Raw genomic sequence first — 17,109 nt, forward strand, 5'->3', positions numbered from 1 at the left:
CGATTTAATTTGGATGTTATAACAAAATTTTGGCCGCTCCAAATTTTGACCAAATTTTTAAAGATGTTTCAAATTTGGTTCGGGTCCAAATCCCAACACCCAGACACCAATTGTTACGGAATCGGAGTAGGCACTCCCCTTAGCAAGGGGGTTTAATCCCCTTGTCTTGTTAAGCTGGCCGTCTCTGTTCCTGGACCCACCCCGCTCCTTTGTGGGATAGGATTGGCCAAGGTGATTGGTCAAGGGATTCCCGGACACCTCCGCCAATCCCTCCACAAAGTAGGTGGATGGCCCCGCTCGAATCCTGGACAAGATGGTATTTGCCGAGCGGTTTAGCAATCCGGAATCCGAGCCGTTAGCAATAGACTAAACCCGATTAAAAGCGGTTCTGCCGAAATCGCAAGGGCTCGCTGACTCCACCTCTTCGTGACGAGGTGGGGCCACGGCCGTGCTGTGGCGGCTCCGCCCACCTTCTTCTCCGATCCTGGCCTCGTGGGCAATGGAGGTTTGGTGGTGAAGAAAACAGCCCAACTGTTACTGGCAGCGAACGCTGCCTTGCAGAGAGGGGATGATTGGGAAAAATTGAAAGGGGAACGATCTTATTTGTTTGATGCAACGGAGAGTCAACTATTGGAAACACAGCCTTACCTGAAACACATAATAATGATATAACGACGAAAAGGGCCTATGATTCGCTACGTGTTGCAATGTGGACTGACTAAGGTGCAATTATTTCACTTAACAGCCAATTATGGGGAAATGTACACAGGGGTTATTTATATGAGAATTTACTACTAAATTTACATGTGAAGGTTCTAAAAACCGCAACAACATATATATATATATATATATATATATATATATATATATATATATATGTATATATATATCAACAACAACATGCATTTTTAGGCCATTTTCCCTGCTAGAGCGGGGGTTTGCCTTGCGGTCCCCATGACGATCTTCTCCATCTTGCCCTATTTTCTGCATCTCTCCTTGTTAACACCCTTGCCCGCATTTCTTCTTCCACCATCTTTAGCCAAGTCTTTCTCGGTCTTCCCCGTCCTCTACTTCCTTCTACATCCACCGCCACCCACTCTATCCTGACAAACTGCATCACTGAAATAAAATCCTGGCTTCAAATCAACTTCCTCAAACTTGTACTATGATAAATCTGAAATAATCATCATTGGCCCAAAAACGCTCACCAAATCCACCCATAACTTTGCCCTAAACATCGACGGTTCCAAGTATCCACCTCCCCTCACATCCGGAATCTTGGCATCATCTTTCACAAACCCTCTCCTTCGACAAATACACTAAACAGATCACAAAGACAGCCTTCTTTCACCTGAAAAACATCGCCCGTCTCCGTCCATCCCTCTCCTCCACGGCTGCAGAAACCCTCATCCACGCCTTCATCACCTCCCGTCTGGACTACTGTAACAGCCTCCTCTTTGGTTCACCCTCAATAATCATCAATAAACTCCAACACATTCAGAACTCCGCTGCCCGTCTACTCACCCATTCCCTGACCCGTGACCACATCACCCTCGTCCTTTACAAGCTTCACTGGCTCCCCATCCCCCAGAGAATCCAGTACAAAATCCTCCTCTTGACCTACAAAGCCCTCCATAACCTGGCCCCATCCTTCCTGACTGACCTCCTCTCCAGACACACTCCCAGCCGCAACCTCCGCTCTGCTGACACCAACCTCCTGACCCGCCCCGCCCCCCCATGCGGACCAAATTCAGATCCTGGGGGGACAGGGCCTTCTCCATCGCTGCTCCCACCCTCTGGAACTCTACCTCACACCATTAGAGACTCCTCCTCACTCACCACATTCAAAACATCACTCAAGACCCACCTGTTCAACACTGCATTCAACATTTAACCCACAGCATTTAACCCCTGACTATCTCCTCTCCTTCTCCTTCCTTTTGCTTTGATTATTTACCTGTTGATTTTTGTCTTTTTGCACTTGTTTTTTTGTACTCTGTCAAAGCGTCTTTGGGCTTCTTGAAAAGCGCTATATAAAATAAATGTATTATTATTATTATTTTCCATCACTCTTCTCAACCAGTCACTTTCATCCTTCCTCAACACATGACCAAACCATCTCAACCTGTTCCTCTTCACAGCATCAATCACAGGCTCTATTCCCATCATTTTTCGCAATTCATCATTTGTCTTCTTCTCTCTCAACGATACTCCGCACATCCATCGAACCATTCGCATTTCCACCCTTTCCAACCTTCGTTGCTGCTCTACGTTCATTACCCATGTCTCGCTCCCATAAATCATAACACTTCTCACACATGCAGCATACACCTTTCCCTTCAGCTTCAACGACACTCCCCTCCTCATCAGCACGACACTCAGTTCCCGAAACTTCTTCCATGCACATCTCACTCTAGCAACCGTTGCCGAGTCTGATCCACCTTCTCCATTCAGCATGTCTCCGAGGTAGCAAAATGTTTTCACATCTTCCAGCTTCTTGCCGTCTCCAAGATCCAACTCAACATTTCCTCCATCTGCAGCTCCCTCTGTGCACACCTTACATTTGAATGTAGCTGCCACACTGGTTAATAACCCTCTCAGACCACTACATTTTGGATGAACCCACTCAGCGCACAAAGTACATTGAATGGAGTTCACTCCGACACCCTTCCTGCACACAGCACATCACTCATTGCAGAGAGGATATAACGATATAAGAGAGGATATAAGAGAGGACATATATGTATATTGTATATATATATATATATATATATATATATATATATATATATATATATATATATATATATATATATATATATATATATATATATACATATACACACACACACACATATATATATATACTGTATACACAAATATATACACAATATATATATATTTGTGCAGCGTCTGTCCTGTCCTGTGTTGTCACTGAACTACTTTCTCAAACTTTTGTGAAATCGTACCAAACTTCTGGAATGCACATATCTCTCCCGTCGGTATGTCCTAAGTGTATTTTTTTTTTAATATCTTCCAATTTATTTTTTTCTTTTGGGGGGGGGAATTTTTTGGGGAATTTTTTTTTTCAACTTCAATTGTATCGACGCTTATAGTATATATATATATATATATATATGTATATATATATATATATATATATATGTATATATATATATATATATATATATATATATATATATATATATATATATATATATATATATATATATATATACAGTGGAACCTTGACTTACGAGTGCACCAACTTACGAGTTTTCCGAGATACGAGCCGTCGCTCGGGCGGTTTATTGCTTTGAGATGCGAGCCGAGATCTGAGTTACGAGCTTACGCCACCCGCCACCAGGTGGGTTCCGGTCACGTGGTTATCTTGCCGTGCAAGCATATCTGCCGTATAGAGCTGCTGCTTTGTTTTCGCATTTTGGTTATTTTGGAGCTTACGCCAGCCGCCACCAGGTGGGTTCCGGTCACGTGGTTATCTTGCCGTGCAAGCATATCTGCCGTATAGAGCTGCTGCTTTGTTTTCGCATTTTGGTTATTTTGGAGCTTACGCCAGCCGCCACCAGGTGGGTTCCGGTCACGTGGTTATCTTGCCGTGCAAGCATATCTGCCGTATAGAGCTGCTGCTTTGTTTTCGCATTTTGGTTATTTTGGAGCTTACGCCAGCCGCCACCAGGTGGGTTCCGGTCACGTGGTTATCTTGCCGTGCAAGCATATCTGCCGTATAGAGCTGCTGCTTTGTTTTCGCATTTTGGTTATTTTGGAGCTTACGCCAGCCGCCACCAGGTGGGTTCCGGTCACGTGGTTATCTTGCCGTGCAAGCATATCTGCCGTATAGAGCTGCTGCTTTGTTTTCGTATTTTGGTTATTTTGGAGCTTACGCCAGCCGCCACCAGGTGGGTTCCGGTCACGTGGTTATCTTGCCGTGCAAGCATATCTGCCGTATAGAGCTGCTGCTTTGTTTTCGCATTTTGGTTATTTTGGAGCTTACGCCAGCCGCCACCAGGTGGGTTCCGGTCACGTGGTTATCTTGCCGTGCAAGCATATCTGCCGTATATCGCTGCTGTTTTGTTTTCGCATGTTGGTTATTTTGGAAAATTTCTTAGTTTTAACCATGGGTCCTAAGTAATTGAGTGCCAAGGGCAGTACTGAGAAGAAGAAGAGGATGATGTGCTTGGATATAAAACACGCAATCATCGAAAAACATGAGCGAGGTGTGCGTGTTGTCGACTTGGTGAGGCAGATGTGAAGGCAGCTGAAGATTTTATTATAACTTTTGCCGAACTGATAGAAGCCGAACGATACATCCCCCAGCAAATCTTCAACTGTGACGAGACAGGGCTCTTCTGGAAAAAGATGCCGAGGAGGACGTATATAACGGCAGAGGAGAAGAGCATGCCAGGCCACAACTTGTTCAGAGTGCCGGCGATAGCTCGCCTTCTCTTTGTGGAAGACACGGTGAGATCCTTAACATCCAACAACTAATGGGACGCAAACGGGGCGCCCAGTTTAGCGGTACACACATTGATGAATCACCCTGCCTGTGAAACACCGACATGACAGGTTATAGCTGGGTCGGGATTCAAACCCAGGCTGGACAGTTTAGAGTCAAGTGTGCGTACCTCCAGTCCAGGCCATCCTGCCAACTTGTATGCTGCATACAGGTGAAATATAAAGCGCGAGATATTTTTATATATACTGCATATTTAAAAAAAAATTGGTGTGGTTTTTGGCGGGCTGGAACGGATTAATAGCATTTCAATGCATTTTAATGGGGAAATTTGATTTGAGAAACGAGCAAATTGAGTTACGAGCTCGGTCAAAGAACGAATTAAACTCGTAAGTCAAGGTTCCACTGTATATATATATATATATATATATATATATATATATATATATATATATATATATATATATATATATATATATATACACATATACATATATACACACACACATACATACATACATACTACTCACAATAAGTTAGGGATATTGGCAGGTTTTTTGGTGTGGTTGATTTTGTGTATTAATTATGTTGAAAAAAGTTGTTGGTCCTAATTCTATTGTTATTAATGAGTGTGAAAAAACACAGCATTCTTGATTTCAATAACGTAACCCTAACCCCTATAAAAAAATTTATACTCACTCCCACAATATCCCTAACTTATTGTGAGTAGTTTGTGGGTAGAATACCCAAGTGTGTGTGTGTATGTATATATATATATATATATATATATATACACAAAGAATTAAGTTAAGCACCCCCCCCCGTTTTTTTACAACCTCGCACATTACAAGTTTGTTGTCGTCAAAACAGTGTAATATACCCATGATATTGCTATATTTTCTGGAGAAGTGATATTATGGTCACATAAAAACATAACAATCATGCCGTTTTCAATATTTTATTCTGAATAATTTAAGGTGAAATTTTTTGGGAATTTTAGGCATATTTTCACCTCAATTTAAGTATGGAGCTATAGGTCCATCACGGACAGTGTGGATGACGTTTATGTTTTCTAACGTACAGTCATTGTTCTGAGAAGACCTCTAGCGATCTTTGCGTCAATAACGTGTGTAGGACCCACGTGATCGGATCACTGACTCAACCAATCACTTTTTTTCACTTTGATCACTCAATTTCATCAATGGATAATTGCTAATGTCATACCAATCATTATTTGATCTCACATACCTTAGAATATATGCCAATGTATACATATACACAAAGAATATATATTAGGGGGTGCTTACCTTAATTCGTTGTGTAGGGGTGCTTAACTTAATTCTTTGTGTATATATATATATATATATATATATATATATATATATATACATATACATATATATATACATACATACATACATACACACACATACATACTGTTGCGGATCTCGAGCCCGTCGACGTACTAAGGGGGTTAAACCCTTCTCCCCCTCGAGCTTCGAGTCCACGAGGCCGCTCCCCACTTTGCACTTGTGGGGGGCGGATTGCCAAGCAATTCCAGCCACCAACCCCGTCGCGAGCGTGCGGAAGTGTCTCTGGTCAAATACCCAAGTACCTTCGATACACACGCCGCCCCGAGGACGGGGGCTGAACCTCACACGAGTCACGCTGGGTTGATACGCCCGAGCGGTTTCCGTGTCACGTGACTCGTGCCGTTAATTATTACTGACCCGATCGAGCGGTTTTATTTCGTGCAATGCGAGGCCAATTGGGAAAAGACGTGAACGGCCAAGTGGAAGCAAAAACACAGGTTTATTATAATTTGTACAATGATCAGAGCAGAGAGACACAGGGCAGAAACTTAACCGTCCTTAACTTAATTCACCAGACAAGGGCCCTCTCACTCACACGGGGAAAAGGATGAAGAAGAGGACGCGCTCACAGCACGGCCGCTCTGTTCAGTTCACCCCGGACGGCTCGTTGGGAGTTCCCCTTTGTGATGTTCGTAGCCGGGACGTCGGCCTCCGTCGTGCATGCACGGGAATCCGCCCAGCGTGTCCCGAAGTTAACGAGGCAAACGCGCACATGCAGGGAGCCCAGGCAGGGAGATCTTTGGAGTCTAGGGCCCTGGGAGAGATCGTCCTGCGAGAGCGTTTATAACAGGGGCAGCTGAGAGCAGGGGCAGAGAGCGCTGAGAGCTTCAGAATCCCAGGACAGAGAGTTTGTGCTTCGACTTAGACTTCGACCTCGAGAGCAGAGAGAGAGAGTTCTGGGTCCCGGGGCCGGGTTTTATAACCCCCCACACCCCCCCCCTCCCCCAGAGTCCCACCAGAATGTTCCAAGCACCTCCCCTGGCTGCCGTTGCTGGCCACTCCCCTTTAGCACCCATTGGCTGCCGTTGTTGGTCACTCCCCTTTAGCTCCTCCCTTGGGCCTCCTAGACTTGTCCCAGGCCCAGCACATGGTATTCCAGGCCCAATGAGGCCTACCCTTCCTTACCTGTCTCAACACATACTAACACTGGGAAGGAGACTATACTTAACATTTAATAAGAAATAACTGAACTGAGCGAGGCTACATGTTGTGGTGCAACTAACTAAAAGGGGGGTTGCCTTTATTCCAAAAACCACAACAATACGTAACCATATACGTTTGCTCCATTATAATAAAGATGTTGCTCTTTGTACAGATGCCTGTGGTGAATGTAACTCACAGTGCCACCTTGGAACAATCGTCTTTGCCACAAATGTGTAGAGGTGGTTCCACTCACGATGAAATATCCTCTGCAAACGTAATTGAGGCATCAAAGGTTGTTGATGGTGAGTGACGTCACTTTATTTGTATTTTATCGATGGTGAATGAACTCTGTGCAAAGTGACTGATGCAGATTGTTAAGTTGAACTTGATTTGGGGACAGCACATCATTTGTTGACGATGCTTGTTTTACAGCGACTTAGCCAGTTGGGCAATCCCATGTAGAACAGCTTACGTATTGTTACGGAAACGGGGGACGGCTCTCCCTTTAGCAAGGGGTGGTTAGCCCCTTGTCCTGTTAAGCTGGCCGTGTCCCCGGTCCTGGAACTATCCCGCTTCTTCGTGGGGTGAGATTGGCCGAGGTGATTGGTCAAGGGAGTCCCGCACACCTTCGCCAACCTCTCCACGAAGCCGGTGGATAGCCCCGTTCGAAACCACGGACAAGATGTTATTTGCTGAGCGGGTTAGCAGCTCGCGGTTTGAACCATTAGCAAGTACTAAACCCGATTCCTATGCGTTGGCCAAATCGTGCCACAGGTGTTCAATGATGGAAATCACAAAGACGAACAGATGTGAAGAAAAGAAGGCAAAGGTAGGAAGAACAGGGATTTATTATTAATTACTATTTACACAATCAAAGAAACCAAGGGAGAAGGAAAGAAAATGAAAGTAATTTACTGAAGAGGAAGACACAGTGCAATTCTACTTATACAAGCTTAACGTATTCCCAGGGACAAGACACACAAAACAAACTCACGTACACAAAAGGATGGAATGGCAGGAATGGGTGGAGGGTTGAGAAGGTTCAGGTCCGTGCAAACGGCAGGGCTGGAGGTGACAGCTCCGACTCCTCGCACTCTGGTTCACAGAACGGGCGACAGGGAGATCCGAGGACCGCGGCACGTCGAGGTTCGCGTTCCCGCACTTGTTGTTCTTCAGAGTGCTGGTTGGTATCGCGAGCAGGGCGTGCCGATTCTCATTCGCCTTGTGCTCCTTGGTTATGCGCTTTCCTCTCCAGAACTCACTCTCTCCTCTGGCCCCTTACGCATCTCTCGTCCTTCCCACCTCTCTTGAAGCAGTCCCTCAACTGAACTCTCTGAACTGAACTCCGGTCGACTGCTCTCCGGTCGACTGCTCTCCTGTGGACTGCTCTCCGGTGGACTGAGGTGGGGGGCTCCGCGCGACGAGTTATATAACCACGCCCATGGAACTTTTGCGAACCTCCTCGAACGCTCTCTCTCTGCCCTCTCAGGCCAAACCCCTCATCCTTGGTTGGTTGATCGGGGCTGGCTCACTCCTCCTTCTGATGACGAGGTGGAGACACGCCTTTCTTCCCCGAGTTAGAGCACGCCGTAATGGAGGGCAAATGCAGTTGGCAATTGAAAGGGGCAATGGTATTGCCAATAACCCCACCCAATGCAACGGTGGCGAACGCCGCGGTGCTGGCGCTTTGGGAGGCCACGGCGATATTGTAGGGGATCTATCTTATTTGATCTGGTGCAATGCAGTGTCAATTAATGGGAAACAGAGCCTTAAACTAACATAGAATAAGAAATAACTATAGAGAGGTCTATGATTTTCTACATGCATGCGATGGACTAACTAAAAGGACGACCTTTGATCTTTCACACAAAACGGAGGTATTTACAAGAATTACTATTTCCAGAGGGTGATATTTACCAAAATTACAGGATTCTCAAATCCGTTACACTGCACCCTCATCCTCCAGGCACGTCCCGGGCCTATAAAACTTTAACTTAGTGTGGCACGTTGGTGTAATTCCCTCTACAATTAATCTGACCCTGAGTGTGACAGTTTTAAAACACAAATAAGTATGTCCCTCTGCTGCATTGCACCCTGCCTAACAGATTCACGCCCACAGGATAACCGAATTGCGGAATTATTCTCAAACTAAACATGATCGGTGGGGAGCATTATTTACAAGTGACGTTAATTGTATTTCAAAGCTGCAACCCAGGACCTGTGATTTCTCTTTTGGGGGAACAAAAAGAAAATCCTGTGGGAGGGGAGGAGACAGCATGCACTGCATCGACGCACCAGCACCAATAAAGAACACCAAAGCACCATAAAGCACCATCCAGTGCTCATTTTACACATGTCCATACCAAAAAACAACAACCTGTTGACTGGGTTCTTGCTCTTCGGCTCCCTCTGCTGGCCGTTGTCGTTCTTGATGTTAACTTTCTTCATGTTGTTCTTTGCTTGCGGCCTATTTGATGGAAATAAAAATGCACAAACGTGTCCGTTTTTATTTATGGCCCACAGGGGCCGACTGTGGGTGGTTCACTTGTATGGCATAGGTGCCACGTCACCGAGGTCCGCAAGCAAGATATTCCTCTGGCCAACCTGGCCGGTCCCAGCAGAGGGGCCATGCCACAAAGCTTGTGGTCCATAAGTGGTGCTTGGCCACAGACTGTGGTCCATAAGTGGTGCGTGGATGCAGGCAGCTGGTTGCGGGGATTCGGGCACACAATGGCGGACTCCCGCACGCTCCCCTCAGTGCCCAGAGAGCACGATCCATGGGTCGGGGAAGGAAGACAGAGAGGGCAGGTTAGCGAGGGGTAAGGTCACAAGGGTACACATCAATGAAGGTATTGCAAGGTGAGGTGCGCCTGGAGACTGAGCGGAGAAAAGCTCGTCCCTATCGTACGTCACCCCACCCGTCACCTGTTTTACCCTTGCCCCCTACCCCCGTATTTACAAAATCTACACCCTCACCAATTCGCCACTAATGTCACGTCTTCCCCATTTTCCCCTATACCAAATTCATCGCAATCCCACTAATCCAAAATTTGCCATCACCAATTCATCATCAATCCCTTTTAAGGAGGAAGAGATGGAACAACAACACAATGTCACACCCACGTCATGATGCGTCTTACATCCTCAAAACATTTGCACAAAAATAATAAAAACAAATCATGGCATGGCGTGGAGTTACGTCGCCTCAAGTGAGTGGATGCAGATGATGCGAGGAGATTTCAATCCTATATACCTTCTAAATGACATTAACACACTTTACACTACCCGGGGTCTTTCCCTGCCAATCCATTGGCCATCTTACTCTATGTGGTTTTAAGAACCAAATTCCCATTGACCAAACTGTGGTGCTTCATCAATTTGGGGTCTCACTCCCCCGATTCAACTCCCTGTGCCTTCGCACAATTTCCGGGCTGAGTCGTGTGGCTCTCCCAGCAGGTCTACCCACCTCGACACCTCCACCACTGCAGTTGCCTCCGAGCTTACCTGCTCCTTACCTAACCTATCTACCTGGGGAAGGCCCTCTGGCGCTCTGCCCACTCGGTGCCCCCTCTGGCACTGGGCTACCCGGGTCCGTCCTCCGGATCCTCGGGCCCCATCCACAACTCTACCGGCTCCCAGAGCCCACCTGCGGCCTCACCTGGCTGACATCCTCACAGTGGCAGAGTGCCCATTCAACTACACACACTAACAGGCCACACGCCCAGCCATTTCCACGTCACTAATGCACCCATCCAAACACCATTCTTCCACACGCACCACAGATGCCAATATCCACCACAATTTACCTATACCTTCTACCTAACTCTTAAACTACCCTCCCTGGGTATTCGTGATAGGGGTCCATCTTCCCCATCCACTCCTTCGCACCAACCACTCCACTCCACATTTTCCACCATACTCACTCCACACCATCTATTCCATACTCCATGTATTCCATACCATTTATTCCATACAACCATTCTCCATACCTGTATTTGCACACCTGTGCAATCACACCTGGTGCTTCCTGCACCCTCCTTCCTCCCAGGCTTCTTCATTCAATACAATACAACGCACAATCACAATTATTCCTCATACGCTGCTCCATACACTTCCACGCTCAATACAACTCACAATCACCTCACACTTTTCACAATACACTTCTAACTCCCCAAACCATTGCCTCAGGCACCCAAATTTTCCCACGCTCATACACACATCCTTCCCGAGCATTGCCCCGCAATTCCTCATTTGCTCGATATCAAGATTTTCACACACGGCATCATCTGATCTACCTACTCCCCTCTGAAACTCGCGCTTCCCAGTCGCCCCTTATACTATTGCGCTCCCTCATCGTTATAATCCAACTACCCTACTCTCTCCGTCCCCCCCTACAGGTATAATGTCGCTACTTAAATCTCCAGTTACCTATGGTCAATCTTCTCTAGATCCCTATACAATTATCCAAACCCTCCCTCGGTGAGCTTACACTGCCATAAACCCCATAGCTTGTGCTCATGTGCCCCATGATGAGGGATGGTGGATTTGCCATCCCTCCACCTCGGGCGTCTCCCATTATCAATTTTGCCCATCCAATTTTCTGCAAATCAAAATTTGCCAATCAGTTTACCAATCATCAATTTGCCAATCATTACTGCCAATCCTATTCACTATTCCAAAATTTCGGATCAATACCCTATCATCATCACAGTCCGCTATAACTGAGCCTCTCGGTACATCATGACATCATTAAAACTCGGCTTCGCAAAGCCGAGCAATGAATTCGGGTGGTTTGGTCGCCTGCAGGTTGAGTCCGTCCGGCTTTCGGTTCAAGGGAGGCGGCATGTTCGGACCGAGATTCCACGCACCATCTCGGCGCGGAACCTTGCGGTCTCCGGCCCGATGACCGAAGCTCGCTCGGTCGGAACCCCATCCCCGCCCCTTCTTACCTTCCCTCGCACCGGGCCGCCCACTTAGCTTAGCGCGGACGCGACCATGCAGAGCGAGGCCCGGCGCGGATCGCGCACGGCGGTTCTTTTGAAACCGCCATAGTTAGGATCCCCGCTGGTTCCCGCAGCACCCGAAGCCCGCCACAGACCGGGGGCTCGCTTCGGCTAAACGTCGGTCTAACTGCTAACCCGGTTAACGTCGATGCTTCACCTGCAGGCTCACACCACGCGTTCTGTTCCTTATTCACACATCCAGGTGTCTCCATACACGCTGTTATTGTACTCCCTCTTACACACCACCCAGGTACACGCATTCCGCTCACAGACTTCGCCACACACCTGACCACCGCACACCTTGGCACACACTTGTCGTTCGCACTACTCATCAACACACCTCTTCGTGCCCACTCCACGGTCACACCCTCTGTGACAACCATGGGTGCGCACTCTTCTGCACACCTGATCACGCGCTTCAATGTGCCCTCTCGCACCTGCGCCACTACCAACCCAGGTGCACACTCTCGCACACATTCCACCACCACCTTACTCTCCGTGTCACACTCCGTACACTCCGATGTGCATTCTCGCTCGCACTCGGTTTCACACTCGCGCTCCGATGTGCCCTCTCGCACCTGCGCCACCACCAACTCACTCTCCGTGTCACACTCCATACACTCCGATGTGCATTCTCGCTCGCACTCGGTTTCACACTCATGCTCCGATGTGCCCTCTCACACCTGCGCCACCACCAACTCACTCTCCGTGTCACACTCCGTACACTCCGACGTGCATTCTCGCTCGCACTCGGTTTCACACTCGCGCTCCGCTGTGCCCTCTCGCACCTGCGCCACCACCAACTCACTGTACGTGTCACACTCCGTACACTCCGACGTGCATTCTCGCTCGCACTCGGTTTCACTCTCATACTCTGTCTTGCATTCATTCTCGACGCACACTCTTTCCTCACAAGTGCGCCATTTCCACTCACACCACTCACAGTGGACCCTTCACCAACGCCCGGATGCTTTCTCGATCCCAAGCGCGCGAAAATTCTTTCTGCGCCAAACATCCTTTTACAAAATCTCCCCGCACAATATACAGCACGACTCACCTGGGCGCTTCTTCTTCTTCTTCGCTCCAACACCACCTGCAAATCTTTATTGGGGTTATTAAGCACAGCATCTTGATGTGAGCACGGACTTTGCACATATTCCATCTTTTCCTCCCGCTGTTGTTCTACCAAGTCCGTCTCTCCAATCCCAATTTCCACTACTGCTTTTTCTTTATTCACCTCGACGACCGCTGGCTTTAATAAAATTTTCTCTCCTACCTCAGCGGTCGCTGGGTTTCCCATACCTCGGGTCGCGATTTCTACCCCCGTCATTTTAACCGCGCCCTACTCCAACTCGCTCAACCTGCGCTCCTCGACTCGCGTTACCTCGTCGTGCACTGATGTGCCTCCCATGCGGTCTACGATCTCCCCCACTTTTTTTATGTTGGCGTTTATTTGCTCCCGATATCCCTCCGGGTTGTCCCTTGCTTCCTTCCTCCTTTTTTCCATGTCGATTCCCTGGGTAGCCATCATTGCATCCAATCCCCTACTGTCACCCTTCATAGATGCAATGAAATGCATCATAAATAGGCCAAAGTCCATTGGCACTGCAGGCTCGGCTGCCGTGACCACGTGCGCGGCGCAATTTGGTGCTGCTGCAACATCGTGCGCGAGGCCGCCATTTTGTGCGTCTGAAACCCCCGCTACCACATCCTCATTGCTCTCCTCCTCCATTTCCTCCCTGGGGTCCTGGGTCGATTCTACCCCCTGTAACTCCCCTACCGGCATCCGGTCGCCTTGATTATCCATGGCACGATTTTAAATTTGGATGTTAAATAAAATTTTGGCCACTCATAATTTTGAGTGCGCTAGGCGCACTTCAGGTCCGGGTCTCGCTCCTGACACCAATTGTTACAGAAACGGGGGACGGCTCTCCCGTTAGCAAGGGGTGGTTAGCCCCTTGTCCTGTTAAGCTGGCCGTCTCCCCGGTCCTGGAACTATCCCGCTTCTTCGTGGGGTGAGATTGGCCGAGGTGATTGGTCAAGGGAGTCCTGTACACCTCCGCCAACCTCTCCACGAAGCCGGTGGATAGCCCCGTTCGAAACCACGGACAAGATGTTATTTGCCGAGCGGGTTAGCAGCCAGCGGTTCGAACCATTAGCAAGTACTAAACCCGATTCCTATGCGTCGGCCAAATCGTGCCACAGGTGTTCAATGATGGATATCACAAAGACGAACGGATGTGAAGAAAAGAAGGCAAAGGTAGGAAGAACAGGGATTTCATTATTAATTACTATTTACACAATCAAAGAAACCAAGGGAGAAGGAAAGAAAACTAAAGTAATTTCCAGAAGAGGAAGACACAGTGCAATTCTACTTATACAAGCTTAACTTATTCCCAGGGACAAGACACACAAAACAAACTCACGTACACAAAAGGATGGAATGGCAGGAATGGGTGGAGGGATGAGAAGGTTCAGGTCCATGCAAACGGCAGGGCTGGAGGTGACAGCTCCGACCCCTCGCACTCTGGTTCACAGAACGGGCGACAGGGAGATCCGAGGACCACGGCACGTCGAGGTTTGCGTGCCCGCACTTGTTGTTCTTCAGAGTGCTGGTTGGTATCGCGAGCAGGGCGTGCCGATTCTCATTCGCCTTGTGCTCCTTGGTTATGCGCTTTCCTCTCCAGAACTCACTCTCTCCTCTGGCCCCTTACTCGTCCTTCCCACCTCTCTTGAAGCAGTCCCTCAACTGAACTCTCTGAACTGAACTCCGGTGGACTGCTCTCCGGTCGACTGCTCTCCGGTAGACTGCTCTCCGGTGGACTGCTCTCCGGTGGACTGCTCTCCGGTGGACTGAGGTGTGGGGCTCCACGCGACGGGTTATACAACCACGCCCATGGAACTTTCGCGAACCTCCTCGAACGCTCTCTCTCTGCCCTCTCAGGCCAAACCCCTCATCCTTGGTTGGTTGATCGGGGCTGGCTCACTCCTCCTTCTGATGACGAGGTGGAGACACGCCTTTCTTCCCCGAGTTAGAGCACACCGTAATGGAGGGCAAATGCAGTTGGCAATTGAAAGGGGCGATGGTGATGCCAATAACCCCACCCAATGCAACGGTGGCGAACGCCGCGGTGCTGGCGCTTTGGGAGGCCACGGCGATATTGTAGGGGATCTATATTATTTGATCTGGTGCAATGCAGTGTCAATTAATGGGAAACAGAGCCTTAAACTAACATAGAATAAGAAATAACTATAGAGAGGTCTATGATTTTCTACATGCATGCGATGGACTAACTAAAAGGACGACCTTTGATCTTTCACACAAAACGGAGGTATTTACAAGAATTACTATTTACAGAGGGTGATATTTACAAAAATTACAGGATTCTCAAATCCGTCACAGTATGTATGTATGTATGTATGTACGTATGTGTGTATGCCCCTACCACTGGCATTTTGCGGGTTTCTTCCGTTTAAAATTCATTTTATCTGCAATCCTTCATCCGATTGACACGAAATGTTCACCATAGGAGCACCACCTCTTTTAGAATTTTTCAATGATAATTACGACGTCATAGGTCACGTGATACAGGTGCCATCATGGAAAAACCGAAAAATTTTGCACCTCTATCTCCGAAACCGCTCCATGGAAATTTTTTTAACATGGCTCATTGTCAAGCACTCTCCTTGAGGAACAAGATATGTTAATGATATCAGTGCCTTCGTTATGACATCATAAATTGACAAGTACAAAGCTTGATCCAATCAGTATGAAATTTTTTGTGTGATCTCGGGATAAATTGATCGAAAAAATTTTTTTGATGTCACAGGTGACGTGGTTCGGCAGCCATATTTTTACAGTGCAGCCCATATGGCAATGCTGTCTGTCCCTCTGGTGCATGTATGCATGTCTCTCACAAACGTCCACAAATCAGAGCTGAGGATCTGGTCACATGACGGGTACATCAGGTCCTCCACTCAGTAGATCCAAGCCCGGCTACGCCGTTGTTAGACTATCGGTCTTGTTTTTCAATGAAAGCGAGTCTCATGGAAAAATGTGTTGTAAAATAATCAGATCTACAACAGGTCTCAGAAGGTGAGTTTAATCAAAATAGAACACCAGCAATATCTGAAAGAGAATTAGCAATCATAGGATCAATATCTGTCAAGCATATAGGCAATAAGAGTATCATAGTCAAGCACGCAAGCAAGCTCCATGAAAAGTGGTTCCCTTACCATTCTAAGCATACACGTGGATAAAGCATGATAAATGTCCCAGGACTGCGCTTCGCGACTCGGGGCTAAGTTCTTATAATAGCCACGTAGTGGAGAGAAGTGGTAATGGCACCTGGGTTGCAACTTGGATACATTTTCATCACATTTCTCCCCGGGTTTAAAACTTCGCTAGCAAGCCGGTGAGCATGAAGCGTATAACTACAGTTAGCAGCTGAGTACATGAGAGTTACATCACGACCAGCCAAAACTATCAGGGCGGCGAATCTCTCGTCCCGTGTGCGTGCGGTACACGTCGGGGCCCTCGGTAACAGCATCTTGATCGACTCCATCAGGAGTGCTCTCAGTCGTCGGTGACGGGGGTGGTGCAATTATCTCTGGCGGCATGGGTGAGGGAAGGGCGAGACGCGAGGGCGAATTCCCCAACACCGGGTTCCCCGAGCAGAGCTCGGTTCCAACGGGATCCCCACAGGGTGCGAGTTGACGGACCGACACAGTGGACTCGCGTTCATCGGGCAGTTGGACTCGAGCATGATCAGGATTAGTTTGAAGGATCTGAACCTTGTCAACAAGTGGGTCGTATTTGCTCGCACGCACCGCCCGTTTGAGAAAGGCCGGACCGGGCTGAGCGAGCCACCCAGGCAGAGGGCGGACAGATCCCGTGCGATGCTGGTAACAAAATAAACGATCGTGCGGAATTTCATTTTTAGCCGTGCATAGGAGCGAGTGGATTGAATGAAGGGCTCCATTCACCATGCCAGTCCATTGGTCTGGTCGCAGGCCATGAGACTTGAGGCACAAAGAGATGGCCCTCCATATAGTGCCATTAAGGCGCTCCACGCAACCATTAGCGTGGGGGCTGCACGGTGTGGTGTAGCTAGACGCA

The 17,109-nt window shown here is 47.9% G+C and overlaps 1 protein-coding gene across 2 annotated transcripts in view; it reads left to right on the top strand.

Moving 5' to 3' along the window:
• Nucleotides 1–17,109, top strand: part of LOC137430977 (uncharacterized) — a 290,638-nt gene that overhangs the window by 136,444 nt on the left and 137,085 nt on the right. For both annotated transcript variants that reach the window (XM_078781279.1, XM_078781280.1), the window contains exon 11: nucleotides 7,160–7,289. In XM_078781279.1, coding sequence (XP_078637405.1) covers nucleotides 7,160–7,289 — 130 coding nt within the window. The remainder of the gene's footprint in view (nucleotides 1–7,159; nucleotides 7,290–17,109) is intronic.

Source organism: Myxine glutinosa, chromosome 7, assembly GCF_964187855.1.
Source record: "Myxine glutinosa chromosome 7, kmMyxGlut1.1, whole genome shotgun sequence".
Taxonomy (NCBI): Eukaryota; Metazoa; Chordata; class Myxini; order Myxiniformes; family Myxinidae; genus Myxine; species Myxine glutinosa.